We start from the raw sequence: 18,882 nt of genomic DNA on the forward strand, positions 1-18,882 counted from the left end.
ATCAGCAGTCGCGCAAATACTACCATCGCCGTCCGCCGCTTCCACTATAAGCTCACATGACCCGAACTTCGCTTCACAATCCGTACCATCTATTTTTACAAGCCATTTTTATTCCACTTCAGTTGCCGCTTCAGATTTGACGCATATAATATTCTCAGAAATGATCTCCCACAAAAATCTCCAACCTGTCGGTGCTCCCGCATTAATAAGTTTCCTTTCTTTGTTCCAGCTACCTTAAACTCTGAAACCACTGCAAATCGGAGCATATCATTCAGTTCCCGGAGTTCGAGTGAAGACAAGAATCTTATGTTTTTCGCATAATTTATTTGAGTTTCATTCCACATTTTGAACTTTAGTTTATTCGTCTCCGAATGCGTTCGAGTGGTTGAAAGCAACATCCATGCGGGTGGTTCTGTTTATATAATTGGACCCTTTCTAAATAAAAGCAACGAAACTGCCGTGTGTTGTGTGGAAATAGAGTGACAATTTGTCTGTTTGACTCTGACGAACTGTGAGAGCTAGCGCGTGTGAAGTGAGATATCCATCCTAGCCGGAGTACCGAGCGCGACGCCTTCCCTCGACTCGTGGTGCGAAGTGAGCGTGGTCATCATGAAGCAGAAAGACATCCGCCCGGCGCCTTCTCTCATCGAGTACAAGGGCATGCGGTTCCTCATCACCGACCGCCCCTCTGACGTCACCATCCAGGCGTACCTTCAGGTACTGCCTGTTGCATTTTCTTATATCTTTGACATTATTTACGAAACTTTATGCTATAAGCACACCAGCATTATTGTTACTTGGCATTGTAGGTAATTAGATAAAAATGTTAAATGTTTTCGCTATAAATATTAATAGACATACTTAGTCAAAATTAAGTACTCAAGTATGACTTTGCTAATACCATTGATAAACCTATTAACTTGACCGTATTTATTTAAGTTAGATGATGCGAAACTTTAGCACGAAGTCCATGTAACTGAAAAAAATCAACAAGATACTCAAGAAAGTCACTAAGCCACCAATGATTTCAATCGAATACTTTGGGCACTCACGACTCTATCCGGAAATTCATGGTATCTTTACACGTGCACTTTACTACTACCACTTGATACGTTCAAGAACTAGCTTCATTTAAGCATGGGACTTTCGAAGCTTTTACTTCGGTCTAGTTTTTAATGATTGCCGGTAGACATTTATGGGATGTAGATAGCGACTAAGCCCCCCAATATCTCGAGACATCTAGCGTCATGATCACAGGTAGTTTATCTTGGGCTCTGAAGAATCCTAGCTACTTCCTTCGCTGACAGTACTGACCAAAGTCGTTGTAAACCTCAGGAGCTGCGCAAGCACAGCGTCTGCACGGTGGTCCGCGTGTGCGAGCCGAGCTACGACGTGGCTCCGCTCAGAGCCGAGAACATCGAGGTGCGCGACTTGGCCTACGATGATGGCACGTTCCCGCCCGCCAATGTCGTCGACGAGTGGTTCGAGATCCTGCGCGACAAGTAACTACCATTTTTATAAGCTTTTATATTTAACTTGAAATGTTCGTTTGTCTTCAAACTTTGCAAGTCAAACATCTACGTCGAGTGATCGAATCGAATAATTAATATTATTGGACAGATACCATAGCTGTTTCCATAAATCTCTTGACCACCTATACTTCGTTTTTTTTAGCATTACAAAAAAAGGGTAAGTAAACAATCTTGACAAGTCTTTTTATTGAAAAACGTTTAAAAAAACAGTAACTATTACTTACGATACCAAAAGCATGTAAATAATCCTATGACCTTGCTAATTGTTTGCATATTTGCTGTGACTTATTTTTCAAAAGTGTTTTCAATAAAAAGACACTTCAAGATCGCTTACCTTCTTTCTATTGCTAAAAAAAAACGATGTGTTATTGCTTAAAAAAAAACGATGTGTAGATTACTTGCCAAATTTCTCTGCAAAATTGTTTGTAAATTTTGACACACATTGCACATTTTTGGGAAGGTACAACACTTATGTGGGTGTACCCATAACTACCGCATCAGGTGTTTATATCAATTTTTTCCGTGTGATGACTTTTCCGTCGTTTTGTTTTCAAAATACGGCAATCGAAAACCTTAAATGTGTTCTCTTATCTGATGAAATGATCCAGTCTTATCTCTAATCGCTCCAGCAAGGATTTACCACGATAGTGCGGGAGAATGCCGTTTGTTCAACCCACTTCCAATCCGTTAAAATGAATCGATCTTTCCTTGCCGATGTCACCTTTTGAATAGGACGGACAATATACACCAACATTAAGTATCTCAATTTAAACATGACGTTCCTGCAAATGTCACATATTCATCCACCATTACCTCTCATATTTCGTTTTCTAGATTTTTTTTACCGTACAACGGCAAAAACTACTAGACACTGGCAAAATTGTCTTCCAATGGACAGAGCCATATTTTATTTAAAGAAGAAGAGTATTTAACGACTACTTATTTATTCCTTTATAATTTAATTGTACAAGGAAAGATTTAGGCTTTTTATTAATTTTATTTTGGCCGCGTGTGCATGCCTTACCAGCTAACTGTCGCATCTAAATAGGGCATATTACTGCAATTTTCTGCCGTCATAGTGCAGCACAAAACAGTAAACAGTTTTTTGAGTATCTTAAATGCCATAATATCATATTATTTAAATTAAAAATTTGGAAATATAGCTCAATCGTTACTATTACTATCGATGTAAATATCATGTTATTTTGTTACTAATAAATATATATCATGATTTTTAAATTTTGTCATGGTCATGATCTGTCATGGCAAAAAAATATAAAGAGAACTGACTTTATCATGGGTTTGAGCTAGTATCGCCCCCTGCGCAGAGCTTTACCCATATGCCCTATTGGCATCACATCCTAGTTACAAAAGTTTGCAGACATAGGGACGATATATCCTGTGTGGGGAGGAGATTTGGATCCCTTGAGTCCATGATTTAATCTTTGCTTTAACTTGTTAACATTTTACTTGTACAGCAGAGCGCAAAACAAGCCGGAGTCAGCGGTGGCGGTGCACTGCGTGGCCGGTCTGGGCCGCGCACCCGTCATGGTCGCCATCGCACTCATCGAGCTCGGCATGAAGTATGAGGAGGCTGTTGAGACTATCAGAGAGTACGTACTTTGTCGCTTCTATAATTCTATCTTCGAATGTACCTCACTCCTTGGCCAGGAACTAGCTGACAGATCGCTTCGTGAAGCAGCCGCGAGAAGCTAGGGTGAGGCCAGGGACATGTTTAGCACATTAGTATCCAGTAATGGATAAGGATTCAATGCCTTATAGCTATAGCTCACCATTCATGATTTTTTCTAGTTATGATCATCAGTTATCTAAACATGTGTTATCAGTTTTAAAAAAAGTAGGGTAATTTTCTTAAAATTTGGGTAACGAAAAAAATAAATAATTGGTTCTAGTCCATGCCTGATGCCATCCATCACCCTAGTATGTTGGCCTGCGAGACGGTTCGCTCAGTCAGTACCTGGCGCACTGTATTGAATTATAATCAAATAGAATTGAATATTGTATTGTTGTTCTAATTATTTCCATAATCTGACAATACAGTTTTTGTATTTTGTATTGTCTTGCCGATGCCGACTTGCAGCTACTTCAGATTCTAAACATATTTATATTCTAACAGTCAGCGTCGCGGCGCCATCAACTCTAAGCAGCTCTCATACTTGGAGAAGTACCGACCGAAGTCTCGTCTGAAGAAGAATGGGCACAAGAACTCGTGCTGCGTGCAGTAGCAGTGGCCCCGACAGCGAATCTAGCTCTGCTTTCACACACACACCTACACAGGAGAGCGTAGACAAACTTTTATATAGTAGCAATGTCGCAACATTTTTGACGTACGCTTTATTTTATCATACGTTTGTAACTTTCTTTTCGAGGTCGTAACCGAACCGGCACGATTGGAATACCCACACACATTCCCCAAATAAAACCTAGAGGATATTTGGTTATGATCTCTCTGACAGTCTAACATATTTATCTCAAGTTTTCTATGAAATTTAAACGGTGAGCCTTATGTAAACTAATGTTTGTATGTTCACAGTAAGGGTGTATCCCTTGTGCTTTACTGTGTATTAGTGGAATAATATGTTAATAGAAGCAAGCCACAATTTGTGTTCATAAAAAAGAACAGTTACTCGGGTAAATGTACTTTGAAATCATAATAAACTACCCATAATAAAAACTATCAGCAACACGTTTATTCCTTATTATTATTTCCCTCTAGTTGTGGTGAATTCATGATATTTTTACGTCAATATTACTATATTTGTAGACACTTATTGATTTATAATAAAAAATGTGACATAGTATAGAAAATCTTAATGTTTTTTTTGTGTTTCACTAGACAATTTCTATATCTTTTGACAAGCAATTTGTTTAAATTGTGTGCTTTTTTATATTGGTATGTGATTGAAATCTAAATGTCATTTGAAGTGTTTTTCTTCGAACATAGCATCATAGGTTGCAAGAATTAGTGATGTAACCCATACGCTATATAACAAAACAGCTATAAGAAATATGACTACAGAAATTTAAACCCAGATACGAAATTTAATAATACTTGACTCGCAAGAAAATATTGAAAATAGCAGTTTGATATTATTTTTCTATTTCTAATTTTATGAAGATTGTATGGTCATGTAACTACGAAACAGTCGCATTCATAAATAAAAATATTTATAAGCAAAAAAAATGTTTAATTTACCATCTTTTTTAGGACTTCTTTTTTATTCTCAAGAATACTTTGTTGAACAATCTGTATTGAAAAAAGTTTTTACAAAAAATAGTAATACCAAAAATAGTGATACCAAAAGCATGTAATAGTACATTATGTCTTAGGGGCGGTAAATAAGGAATTACGAACGGAGAGTATTAAGCCGGGTCCAGACCAGACGAGTGTAACGTGTAATGTATCATTCATTACGTGTAATTTAGCGTCAACAGTGTGGACGGCACACGAGCCAAACGAGCACGAGCACTGCGAGCGCCTTTGTGTTCGCGCGAAAAACCGACAGCCGATGGATCAACACCGAGCGCCGCGCGAGCGTTACATGTAATGCTCGTAGTGACGTCCACACGTAGAATTCGTGTTACATTACACGTTACACTCGTCTGGACCCGGCTTTAGAAGCCCGAAGTCGAAGACTAGGGCTTTAATAAGTCGATGTTTCGAGTATACTTCGATTTTTAGCATTAGAAAAAGGGTGAACAATCTTGGCAAGTCTTTATTCTAAAAAGTAAAGAAAATATATTAATACCAAAAATAGTGATAGCAAAAGCATGTAATAGTACATTGTGTCTTAAGGGCGGTATATAAAGAATTACGAATGAGAGTATTAGAAGCCCGAAGTCAAAGACAGGGCTTTAATGTGTAGATGTTCGTAATTCTAGTACCGCTCGTGCGACATACAATGTTTTTAATCACATTTGCGAGTAAAGTTGTTTATTTGTACGACAACATTATTTTTGCATTGCCGAAACTGTAGGCTGCGCTCTAGGGCAGCGCCAGCATGCTCCCTGCACGGCGCGCCCGAGCTGCGGGAGGGGGTGCGCGCGCGTGCAGCAGCGCTCGCAGCAGTATCAGTACGGGCATTGACTCATTTACCGACCTTAGGCTTCATGACTAGAAAATTTGTACGGGCAAAATGACTCGTTTACCGACCATGTGTTTCATGACAAGCACATTAAGGTCGAGGGATTTATTTGGGGGGTTGCAACCAAGGTAGCCTGCATGTTATGACACTGTTTCCGAGCTAGTGTGATGAAAATGATCATATGTTCTTAATTGTTACATATTTGCTGAGACTTATTTTTCAAAAGTGTTTTTCAATAAAAAGACACGTCAAGATCGCTTACCTTCTTTCTAATGATAAAAAAACGAAGTATAGGGGTGATAAGATGTTAAAAGAAAGATATACTTAATTTTTTTTACAAAGCACGTGCTCGGAAAGTGCCTCTTGACGTGGGTCAACATATCCATAGAAAATAAGTGATTCCTGCACGCATCCACAAGTGTGCAGTAAAGTTGTATGGATTTTACTTACCGCACTTGTGCAGTAAAGTAACTTTTTAAATTGCCAAATCATGTCCAAACTATTGTTAAAAAATAAGTCTAAAGAGTCGTTCGTTATAGTTAGGCTTTGAACAAATAAGAAAACGTTTGATGCAACCAACTGAATATTTACTGATAAGATAATACAGATTAATCGCGACAGAAAAGAGAACGTTAATTTTTTTATTTCATGTAAACTCGTATTTTAATTCCGTCTAAAGTTATGAAAAAAAAAGGAAATAAATTCTTGAGTCCAATTCGGACCGTGCGACGTCAAGCGCGCGCACTCGAAAGTTAACCAATGAGTTTCCAGTGCGCGCGCACGACGTAGCACGAACCAATCATGGTTACCCGTTCGCGCCTGTCATGAAACCCCGCCAAAGTAATGTCCATAAGTTCAGTCCGGTGAATTAATTTTTGATGAGTAAATTAAAATGAAGAGTTTAAATGATGAATTTATATCTGACTTTACGCCGCCTTACGTCCTTCACGAAGCACATATTGTCAGTGACAAACTCAATGCTGAACAAAATACGTGAACTATAATATACATAACTAAGTTAATAAACATCTTAAATTGATAGAATAATCTACTTCTACACACATGGATATTATAACATCTACAGGTATGTCTTATTCTTATTTATTTGCTTTTATCTATTAGAATTAGTGAACCAATTTTGATTAATTTACAGTTCCAAAGCTAAAAAATCTCAGATTTACGGTAACTTTTTTTAACAGCTGGTAGATTAGATACATAATACATATACTTGATGATAATTAACTATTACACGGATTTATTCACGGGTTGCACTGATATTTAGCATTATAGGAGCGTGCAGGAGATAAGGACTAGCCAATATAAGTGTGGAAAATGTCAAGCAAAAAGGGCTAATAATTAATCATAAAAAATCACGATACTAAAACAAAGTCTCCTTTACTTATCATTAGTAGCTGTAGCTGTTCTAATCTTCTGAGTCAATGATTGTTATGAAAGTTGGTTTAATAAAGTGTATACGTTTTTGGTTCGGCGTGCATGTCGGTATGTATATCTACTGCCTGCTACTGTAGTAAAAGGAGTATGGCAAATAAATGATGTAGTTACTGCCTCGATTTTTTTCCTCGCTTAATGCATTGTAAAACGTTGTATGATATACGTGTCGAAAGTAGGAAATTCCCAACTCGTGCCGGCTCAAAACACTCGCTTCGCTCGTGTTTCAAGTTCTCCGCCACTCGTTGGGAATTGCCTACTTTCCGCACTTGTATCATAAATAACTATTTTAATCATGTCAATCAAGTGAGGTAGTGTAGTATACAGCGTGTTTTTTGATACTAGGCTAGACCGGGGACAACTGAAACGATTTGGCTTTAATCGCCTGTAACTTTTTTATTTTTATGGTTAGAAAGATGTAGACCTAAATTATTTTAAGCTTAGTTATCTGGTTCCTAAATAAGATGAACTTGAAAGGTCTATCACCCATAGTTATTTGACCATAACGTAATAAAGATATTGGGGCAGAGTGGTTCAATTGACCACACATGACTGACAATTGAAACACTATGGGGGGTCAATTGAAACACCCTAATATCTTCGGCACAATTATAGTTATTTGTGCAACAAGAGAGCAAAGTCGTTTTTTGGTGCGAGTGTTGATTTTGAATCCCGAGTAAGCGAAGGATTCTACAATTGAATCACGAGCGATAGCGAGTGATTCTAGGTTAGAATCATGAGATCAGCGAGGGATTTCAAACACACGAGATGCAAAAAAACTTTGGTCTCGTGTGACACATACAACTTTTCACCTGAGCAGCGAGAACATTTATCATTTAAATTAAAGGTTAAAACAAAAGCACATATATTCAGAAGACAAAAAATATCAAAAACTTTAAAATATAATTCGATTGTTAAGAAATAAATATAGTACCTACTTACATAATCATATTTAAAACTTTTTGTCGAAAATGATTCATACAGTCGCCATTATATCTTTAAAAGTCACTTAATAATGTCAGACAACGATCAAAAGTCACCGGTAAGTAGACAGGTTTTAAACATGGAACGAAAAAGTATCCAGTATAAAAATAAACCTTTAAATATGATTTTATTAGGATTTTTATTGTTTGAAACATGAATATATATATAGATTACTTTCAAATTCATTCAATTTGACAAATATTTGATCCAACTTTAAGAGATAGGCAGTAGACGGAACGAATTTATTAAAAAAAAAACAAGAGCAGCGGCTTTCGTACAACGAGGTTGCATACTTTATTAAAAGAGTGGGAAATTTGTAACATTTCGGAAATATTTCGCTGTCAAATAATTCACTATGTTTTTTTAATTTCACCTCGTGTTTTTGTTCTTTAATTTGTCCTTATTATAATTAATTAATTATTGACATATTTTTAATGCTAAAGGTCAACACAGTATTTTTTTATTAGGTTGGTATAATGCTTCTTGCTTAATTAAAAAGTAAAAAAAAAACTAAGAAAAAAGTAAAATTGAGCGGGATATTCGTTCATTTATGCTCGTTTTGTTTTCTAATTTAACTTTGTAGTTTTTAGTTTATATTTGAGAAGAGCACCGTACAAGCTTCGAGCAATAAGTGCTATAATAAATCCCTCTAATAATGCTCTATATACCTACTTAATATAACAGACGTTTTGTAATTTTGCGGTTGAAATATGTGTATCCGAACGTTTATTTGTTTCTTCTTAGGGCTACAGAATTTGAAAATCGAACTTATTATCGATTTGATCCTAACTCTCGCTTTTTTCCTATTGAAGTGAAAGTGACAGATCAAAGTCAAGTTCAAATATTTGGCATTCAGTGAGTGGACCCAGCACTATCCTCAGCATTTAAAAAAAATAATTAAAAAGCTACTTTGTCTCACGGAGTGAGCAAAATGCGATTTTGCTCACTGATTTTTCATAGCAAAACCTGCTTGTTTGAGCTGCTGAGGTGAAAAAGTAATTTTATCTGTTACAATCTTTTTCATCGCTACCATAGTATACAATGAGCTCATCAAAATTCCACATGCGTAAAATAAATATTTCACAATTTATGACCTTCTGAACATCTCGATTAAAAAAACGTGCATAAAAAAAGTATAGGACTTTTAGCTGTCTTTGTTGCTGCTACCTTATACATTTAACTTAATTGAAGTAGTTATGATTCAATAGTAAACAAAACAATACAGAATTAAAGTGGAAAAAGCATATTCATTTTTCATACAAAAGTGCTTGTTTCAATTATAACAATGTTTCAATCATAACCACTCCGTATACTTAGTATAGATAGGTACGTCCGTACCCTGTGACAACGAGTGCTGTAAAGAACTCGTAACGTCGGGATGCAAAATTAAAATAATAGACTCAAGATATTCAGTTTAAATTGTTTTATTTATAAAAATATTTAAGAAGTTTATGGCCAAGATGAAATAAAAAAAAATCTTAAACTTTTTCTGATATATTTTAAGAGCGTTTATACCTGCTGAGCTGGCAACGTAGCATTTTTGTTAGTTTTTCTCGATTATTCCATAAAAAATTAATGAAAATTAAAAATGTGGTCTGTTAGAACTGTTCTTAATATATAAGTTAATGTGTCTACTACAATAATTATTCGTGATAGACTTTTGTATTCTTAATAAACGAAAAAATGTTTATTAACGGTTCCCAAAGAAAATAAAAGTCTATCACGAATGATTATTGCAGCAGACACATTATATATTAACAACAGTTTTATCAGAATACATTTTTAATTTTAATTAAATTTTTACAGAATAATAGAAAAAAACTAACAAAAATGCAACGTTGCCAGCTCAGCAAGTATAAACGCTCTTAACAATAACCAACCATATCTCTATTAACAATTGTAGGTACTTACCTACTAATAGTCAGTCTCGTGAAAATACTGAAGTATGTGTAGTTTATACCTAACGCCTTTAGGCGAATTTGAAAAAGGAATATTATTAATTGCATATCAAATAAATAATTGCCTATCAATTTATTATCATCATTTATATACCTTTGTATGTACATCAATTAAATTATTTCAATACAAATAAACTAAATGTTTAGCAAAACTAGTAGGTACTGCAGATAATTCGAAAATATTATATCAACACAAACTATACAAAAATACTACAATCACATCAAAAATACTGACTGCACAGCAAAAATACTGACTCCACAGCCCACCCGGCCGCCCTTCTATATATTCATATACATTACTTTACTCTTTGCTCTATATACGCCTATAAGGAGCGTGAGGTACAATTGCGACCACAACACGACGCGCAAGCCGAGCGAGCAAAGCGAAGCGTTTTTATTATGTTTTAGTAAACATTTTCGACTTATTAGTTTCCTTATAAAATTAACTAGCACGCAATGTATCACTACATGATACTACTTTGTTTTTATTCAAAACGTCGCACTTGTTGATGTGACAGCTGTCACAGAACGCTTCTCTCTCGGAACAATAACTAGCATGGAAGCCGGGCTAAAATAATAACCGAGTAACATATAGTTTATTCATTATTGTCAATTATCATAACATAAGTGTGAGTGAAACAAAACACCGCTGTTTGTTTGTATTATTTTTGGACGTGTCACTAATAAAAAACAGACAAATGTCAAATGGTCTCCTTTGGTCATCTTATAATACTGACAAACAAAAAGTTACAACTTTACGTCAAAATACTTAAGTCGTCATGTCATCTTAATTTTGTAGCATAATGTTTCATTGTTACCGGTCGAGAGTTTGGTGTGGTTTGGAGTTAAAATAGCGAAATTTTATTAACTTGTGTCCAAGAAATCGGCCAGAAGTAAGGTGTACAGTGACCTGGATACGATGTCTTGTGTTGTGGAAGGTTGTAAAGCCCACAGTTCGAGAAAAGAAAATGTAAACGAATTGTTAACATTTCATCGGTAAGTATGAGATTTATTTTTCAATACTGGAAATAAAAAAGTGATGGATAGTCAGAAAAAATAGTGCCGTATGTCTGTCTACTAAAATAATACACGCATTAGCTTTATTTTAAGTCTTTTCTGAAAAATAAAATTGTATGACTTGTAGGTTACTAGTGATGTAAAAATGGTTGTCGATATTTTTTTTAATCCTGTTGCAGATTTCCTAATGACGAAAACGTCAGAAAAATATGGACCAGTAAAGTAGACCGACCTAATTGGAAACCGACAAAATATTCTAGAATATGTTCAAAGCATTTCCCCGAGGACTGCTTCGTGCCGAATTCAAATATAAGGTGGCGTCGGTTAAAGCCCGACGCAATACCCACGTTATATTTAAATAATATAACAAGTAGCCATGTTGCGGTATGTAGTATTTTTTTTTTCATGTATTTACTATGTTTTTTGGCATAGTGCAGCCAGCTTTAATAAAAAAAACTTAAATAAAGAAATAATATTAGTGTTTATCAATGTAATAATCCTTACTATTATAAAGGGGAAAGTGAGTTTGTTTGTTTGTTACGCTTTCACGCCGTAACTACTGCACCGATTCCTATGAAATTTTGCATACGTCATATTAGAGGTCCAGAATAAATAATAGGATATTTTTTATCCCGAAAAAAAATGCCATTCCCAAGGGATGACCAAAAGTTTGTTTTTGTATTCTAACCGCTGAGCTGACTCTCTACATAGACTATGAATGCACATTACACAAACGTTTTTTTAATAATGTGTTAAAAAGCATACTCGCTTGCTTTCTTGCTGCACCATTTCTTGCATAATCACATGCTTGCTTACACGATTGCTTCCACGCTTGCTTGCATGATTGAATGCATGCTTGCTTGCGTGCTTGCTTGCATGCTTGCTTGCATGCTTGCTTGCATGCTTGCTTGCATGCTTGCTTGCATGCTTGCTTGAATGCTTGCTTGCATGCTTGCTTGCATGCTTGAATGCAGCTTTGAATGCATGCTTGCTTGCATGCTCGAATTCATGCTTGCTTGCACTATTCCTTGCATAATTACATGCTTCCTTACATGCTTGCTTGCATGCTGACTTGCATGCTTACTTGCACGCTTGCTTGCATGCTTGCTGCATGCTTTAATGCATGTTTGCTTGCAAGCTCGAATGCATGATTGCTTGCACTATTCCTTGCATAATTACATGCTTCCTTACATGCTCACTTGCATGCTTGCTTGCATGCTGACTTGCATGCTTACTTGCACGCTTGCTTGCATGCTTGATTGCATGCTTGAATGCATGTTTGCTTGCATGCTCGAATGCATGCTTGCTTGCACTATTCCTTACATACTTACATGCTTGCTTGCATGCTAGAATGCAGCTTTGAATGCATGCTTGCTTGCATGCTCGAATGCATGCTTGCTTGCACTATTCCTTGCATAATTACATGCTCACTTGCATGCTTGCTTGCATGCTTGCTTACATGCTCACTTGCATGCTTGCTGGCTTGCTTGCTTGATTGCTTGCTTCTTTGAAATGTTAATCGTTAACGCGAGCGAAGCCGCGGGTAAAAGCTAGTAGTTTAATAAAGGCAAAAAACCCCCGTAGCGATAGTGAAAATTCCCCGGTAATTCAGTGCGTTTGTGATTTGGGTCCACCAATCACAGCGCCTGGATTATCGGGGAATTATAGCCAATCACGGGCGGGCTGTACCCCGGCCGCGGGGGTATAAATACAGGTCCGCCCGCAGCGATAAGGCAGTGGACAGTTCATCGTGGCTTACGTGGGTAGTGCGTAATCGCGAGATTCCCGCCTACCCACGCCCCGCTCGGACCATCTCCGCTGCATCCGCCGCGTCGCTTCGCAGGGGTCGAGATGAAAACCCGATTGATTGATCGATAAGGCAGTTCGACGCGGACAGCGACCCGAAGCGCTCCTCTCTCCGAAGCCTCCAGCGACCAGCGAAGCGAACCGACCCCTGCTATTCCAACGGACCTCCGATTGCTGCCTTACCGACCGACCACCGCGATATCGAACCGGACTCCGATTTACCACCGCGAATTGACCAGCGAACCAGCGCAATAAAAATACAGTCCACTATCGAAGGTGTTTTCGTTGCCCTACTCCCGTTATAACGACCGCAGAGGACTGCGAAGCACCGCGCTGTGAACCCGAGCTGTCTGTCGACGACAGAATACTAGTGATGTAAAAATGGTTGTCGATAATTATTTTAATCCTGTTGCAGGTTTCCTAACGATGATGAAATGAAACGACGATGATATATTATGATTATGATTATGAAAATAACATGGAGCCGTTGCATTAATAGGTCCAATTGGACTCCAAAAAAGCACAGCAGAATTTGTTCGCGCCATTTCACGGAAGTCTCATTTGTGCCAAATGACAATAAAAAATGGAGACTTTTGAAATCCGACGCTGTTCCTACCTTAAATATACCAAGTGAAACATCTAGCTTTGTCGTGGTATGTAGTATTTTATTTCATGTATTTACTATGTTTTGCTTAGTTTGGGACTAGGTCAATTGGTGTCAAGTGTCCCATGATATTTATTTATTTATTTATTTTTTTGGCATAGTGCAAACTGCTTTTATAAAAAAATACTTAAATAAAGAAATATTATTATAGTGTTTATACTTTTATTCAATGCACTGAAATGTTTTCAGGGAACCTTGTCATTAACTGAAACAAATGAAAGTCTACCAGAACCAACCACAAGTCGCCAGTATCAGGATAGAATGGTAAGCTCATTATTTTATTTTGAACTAGATGCCTGGTTACTTTTGTACCACTTTAATATAAAGTTGACTGGCCCGTTGGCTCAGTTGGTAGTGACCCTGCCTCTTGAGCTCCATGGGTCATGATTTAGATTCCCGCCGGGTGATGTATTGTCAAAAATGCATTTTCCGAGTCTGGGTATTTAGTACCTATATGTATGTTTATAATAAAAAAAACATTTATCTAAGTATGTTTATCATAAAAATTGTACAGCTGTCTAATACCCATAGAACAAGTGCTTTCGCTACTTAGTTTGGGATTAGACGACCGTGTGTGGATTGTCCCGGATATTTATTTATTATTTATCTAAATACTGTTCAGAGGTATTGACTATGTAAGTTAATTATGATTGGTTTTTTGGAATCTTTTTGTATTTTTTATTTCAATTCCAAATTTTTACTTTTACGGTCATCCCGTAAAACCGAAATTGAAAACCAAATTGAATTGAATTGTTGACCATCAGTGGTGTAGCGGTATAGCACGCGGTACGGATTACCGAGGACCTGGGTTCGATTCCCAGTGATGGTCTTATTTTTCTGTTTTTTCTGTGCATCTGTATTTCAGTTTGTATTTTCAATTTATGTAAGTTAACATTTTCTATATTAATGTCAACAGTCTATCTGCAAAATGAATGTTGAAAGTATTCGAAACGATAGGACTAAAAATAAAATAGGTAGATTAAAAATCTAACACATAGAGATTTGATATCCTTTTTTTATACTTGTTTCAGGAACCGTTCACAGAAATCAACACGGGGAATAAGATACAAATTAATTTAAAAAGAAAATTTTCAAGTACTGAACTTGGCACATCCACAGAGGAAGCTGAAATGGATATTGCAAGTGCAAAAAAAATGAAAATGTTAGAGAAAAAAGTTGAAAATTTGAAAAGGGTCAACCTCAGGTCCCGACTACCGACGCGTGCCAAGTTGGGCGTGTACAAGACATATGTCCGGTCACGCCTAACATATGCAGCCCCAGCGTGGTATGCGCTAGTGGGAGACTGCAACAGGAAGCGACTCGATGCTCAGCAGTCGCTATCCTTGCGTGCCACCGTTGACGCTCCCCGCTACGTGCGGAACGAAGTGATAGCTCGGGACCTAGGCGTAGAACCCCTGGGCCGGTTCATAGAAGACCTGGCTACTCGGATGTTCGGCCGTGCGGATAGGTCGCGCTTTCGCCACTTGAGCGAGTTAGCGCCCTATCACCGCCGGCCACCGGACAAGAAGGGATTGCCGCGCGACCTCGCGCGTGCAACCACCCCGCCACCCACGGATTGACGACCCTGGATTTGACCTGCCTTGCCGCTGGCTGAAGATCGCTCGCTGGACCTCCCCGAACGGGGTCCCATCCGGCGGGCTCGATCTCGCTAGCGGCTGAAGATGACACCGGACTCGACACCACTGGGGCCAACCGGCCCCAACCCCAGTGACCCGGCCATATTTGTGGCCGGCGCCTGACTCCGCCGAGAGGGGTCAAAACCCCGAGCGGCATCCCCGCCCCCTGCTTCGCAGGGGTCGAGATGAAAACCCGATTGATTGATCGATAAGGCAGTTCGACGCGGACAGCGACCCGAAGCGCTCCTCTCTCCGAAGCCTCCAGCGAACAAGCGACCAGCGACCAGCGAAGCGAACCGACCCCTGCTGTTCCAACGGACCTCCGATTGCTGCCTTACCTACCGACCACCGCGATATTGAACCGGACTCCGATTTACCACCGCGAATTGACCAGCGAACCAGTGCAATAAAAAATACAGTCCACTATCGAAGGTGTATAACGACCGCAGAGGACTGCGATGCACCGCGCTGTGAACCCGAGCTGTCTGTCGACGACAGGTTACTAGTGATGTAAAAATGGTTGTCGATAATTATTTTAATCCTGTTGCAGGTTTCCTAACTATGATGAAATGAAAATAAAATGGAGCCGTTGCATTAATAGGTCCAATTGGACTCCAAAAAAGCACAGCAGAATTTGTTCTCGCCATTTTACGGAAGTCTCATTTGTGCCAAATGACAATAAAAAATGGAGACTTTTGAAATCCGACGCTGTTCCTACCTTAAATATACCAAGTGAAACATCTAGCTTTGTCGTGGTATGTAGTATTTTATTTCATGTATTTACTATGTTTTTTGGCATAGTGCAGCCTGCTTTTATAAAAAAATACTTAAATAAAGAAATATTATTATAGTGTTTATACTTATTCAATGCACTGAAATGTTTTCAGGGAACCTTGTCATTAACTGAAACAAATGAAAGTCTAGCAGAACCAACCACAAGTCGCCAGTATCAGGATAGAATGGTAAGCTCATTATTTTATTTTGAACTAGATGCCTGGTTACTTTTGTACCACTTTAATATAAAGTTGACTGGCCCGTTGGCTCAGTTGGTAGTGACCCTGCCTCTTGAGCTCCATGGGTCATGATTTAGATTCCCGCCGGGTGATGTATTGTCAAAAATGCATTTTCCGAGTCTGGGTATTTAGTACCTATATGTATGTTTATAATAAAAAAACATTTATCTAAGTATGTTTATCATAAAAATTGTACAGCTGTCTAATACCCATAGAACAAGTGCTTTCGCTACTTAGTTTGGGATTAGACGACCGTGTGTGGATTGTCCCGGATATTTATTTATTATTTATCTAAATACTGTTCAGAGGTATTGACTATGTAAGTTAACATTTTCTATATTAATGTCAACAGTCTATCTGCAAAATGAATGTTGAAAGTATTCGAAACGATAGGACTAAAAATAAAATAGGTAGATTAAAAATCTAACACATAGAGATTTGATATCCTTTTTTATACTTGTTTCAGGAACCGTTCACAGAAATCAACACGGGGAATAAGATACAAATTAATTTAAAAAGAAAATTTTCAAGTACTGAACTTGGCACATCCACAGAGGAAGCTGAAATGGATATTCCTTTTTTATACTTGTTTCAGGAACCGTTCACAGAAATCAACACGGGGAATAAGATACAAATTAATTTAAAAAGAAAATTTTCAAGTACTGAACTTGGCACATCCACAGAGGAAGCTGAAATGGATATTGCAAGTGCAAAAAAAATGAAAATGTTAGAGAAAAAAGTTGAAAATTTGAAAAGGGTCAACCTCAGGTCCCGACTACCCACGCGTGCCAAGTTGGGCGTGTACAAGACATATGTCCGGTCACGCCTAACATATGCAGCCCCAGCGTGGTATGCGCTAGTGGGAGACTGCAACAGGAAGCGACTCGATGCTCAGCAGTCGCTATCCTTGCGCGCCACCGTTGACGCTCCCCGCTACGTGCGGAACGAAGTGATAGCTCGGGACCTAGGCGTAGAACCCCTGGGCCGGTTCATAGAAGACCTGGCTACTCGGATGTTCGGCCGTGCGGATAGGTCGCGCTTTCGCCACTTGAGCGAGTTAGCGCCCTATCACCGCCGGCCACCGGACAAGAAGGGATGCCGCGCGACCTCGCGCGTGCAACCACCCCGCCACCCACGGATTGACGACCCTGGATTTGACCTGCCTTGCCGCTGGCTGAAGATCGCTCGCTGGACCTCCCCGAACGGAGTCCCATCCGGCGGGCTCGATCTCGCTAGCGGCTGAAGATGACACCGGACTCGACACCACTGGGGCCAACCGGCCCCAACCCCAGTGACCCGGCCATATTTGTCGCCGGCGCCTGACTCCGCCGAGAGGGGTCAAAACCCCGAGCGGCATCCCCGCCCCCTGCTTCGCAGGGGTCGAGATGAAAACCCGATTGATTGATCGATAAGGCAGTTCGACGCGGACAGCGACCCGAAGCGCTCCTCTCTCCGAAGCCTCCAGCGAACAAGCGACCAGCGACCAGCGAAGCGAACCGACCCCTGCTGTTCCAACGGACCTCCGATTGCTGCCTTACCTACCGACCACCGCGATATTGAACCGGACTCCGATTTACCACCGCGAATTGACCAGCGAACCAGTGCAATAAAAAATACAGTCCACTATCGAAGGTGTATAACGACCGCAGAGGACTGCGATGCACCGCGCTGTGAACCCGAGCTGTCTGTCGACGACAGGTTACTAGTGATGTAAAAATGGTTGTCGATAATTATTTTAATCCTGTTGCAGGTTTCCTAACTATGATGAAATGAAAATAAAATGGAGCCGTTGCATTAATAGGTCCAATTGGACTCCAAAAAAGCACAGCAGAATTTGTTCTCGCCATTTTACGGAAGTCTCATTTGTGCCAAATGACAATAAAAAATGGAGACTTTTGAAATCCGACGCTGTTCCTACCTTAAATATACCAAGTGAAACATCTAGCTTTGTCGTGGTATGTAGTATTTTATTTCATGTATTTACTATGTTTTTTGGCATAGTGCAGCCTGCTTTTATAAAAAAATACTTAAATAAAGAAATATTATTATAGTGTTTATCAATGTAATAATGCAAAGATAAGTCCAAGTAAATAAATATTACGTACCTACCTGTTATACAATATACATATCTAACTTGCTTTCATTATAGTGTTTTCTAATTTTATTTGTAGGCTGTTTTACGAACTATAAAAAAATGATTATAAATTAAAGCTTGGTTATACTTATTCAATGCACTGAAATGTTTTCAGGGAACAAGTCGCCAGCATCGGGTTCGGGATCAAATGGTAAGCTCATTATTTTATTTTGAACTAGATGCCTGGTTACTTTTGTACCACTTTAATATAAAGTTGACTGGCCCGTTGGCTCAGTTGGTAGTGACCCTGCCTCTTGAGCTCCATGGGTCATGATTTAGATTCCCGCCGGGTGATGTATTGTCAAAAATGCATTTTCCGAGTCTGGGTATTTAGTACCTATATGTATGTTTATAATAAAAAAACATTTATCTAAGTATGTTTATCATAAAAATTGTACAGCTGTCTAATACCCATAGAACAAGTGCTTTCGCTACTTAGTTTGGGATTAGACGACCGTGTGTGGATTGTTCCGGATATTTATTTATTATTTATCTAAATACTGTTCAGAGGTATTGACTATGTAAGTTAACATTTTCTATATTAATGTCAACAGTCTATCTGCAAAATGAATGTTGAAAGTA

General features: G+C 38.7%; 2 protein-coding genes across 9 annotated transcripts in view; both read left to right on the forward strand.

Moving 5' to 3' along the window:
- Positions 1-4,243, forward strand: part of PRL-1 (protein-tyrosine phosphatase 4A family member PRL-1) — a 28,307-nt gene extending 24,064 nt beyond the window's left edge. For 3 of the 4 annotated variants that reach the window (XM_074101927.1, XM_074101928.1, XM_074101929.1), the window contains exons 3-6: positions 230-717; positions 1,336-1,502; positions 3,011-3,145; positions 3,670-4,243. In XM_074101927.1, coding sequence (XP_073958028.1) covers positions 610-717; positions 1,336-1,502; positions 3,011-3,145; positions 3,670-3,778 — 519 coding nt within the window. In that variant the 5' untranslated portion in view covers positions 230-609 and the 3' untranslated portion in view covers positions 3,779-4,243. The remainder of the gene's footprint in view (positions 1-229; positions 718-1,335; positions 1,503-3,010; positions 3,146-3,669) is intronic. The other variant, XM_074101930.1, reaches the window with a different exon arrangement.
- Positions 4,244-9,251: 5,008 nt separating this feature from the next.
- The window catches only part of LOC141438059 (uncharacterized), a 44,555-nt gene continuing 34,924 nt past the window's right edge, over positions 9,252-18,882 (forward strand). The window contains exons 1-7 of one of the 5 annotated variants that reach the window (XM_074101714.1): positions 9,252-10,658; positions 13,268-13,505; positions 13,706-13,780; positions 14,548-15,908; positions 16,041-16,115; positions 16,633-18,121; positions 18,416-18,451. In XM_074101714.1, coding sequence (XP_073957815.1) covers positions 15,723-15,908; positions 16,041-16,115; positions 16,633-17,409 — 1,038 coding nt within the window. In that variant the 5' untranslated portion in view covers positions 9,252-10,658; positions 13,268-13,505; positions 13,706-13,780; positions 14,548-15,722 and the 3' untranslated portion in view covers positions 17,410-18,121; positions 18,416-18,451. Of the gene's footprint in view, positions 10,659-10,945; positions 11,026-11,493; positions 13,506-13,705; positions 13,781-14,547; positions 15,909-16,040; positions 16,116-16,632; positions 18,122-18,415; positions 18,452-18,882 lie in introns of those variants that run through there. The other 4 variants (XM_074101715.1, XM_074101713.1, XM_074101716.1 and 1 more) reach the window with 4 other exon arrangements.

This window comes from Choristoneura fumiferana, chromosome 18, assembly GCF_025370935.1.
Source record: "Choristoneura fumiferana chromosome 18, NRCan_CFum_1, whole genome shotgun sequence".
NCBI lineage: Eukaryota > Metazoa > Arthropoda > Insecta > Lepidoptera > Tortricidae > Choristoneura > Choristoneura fumiferana.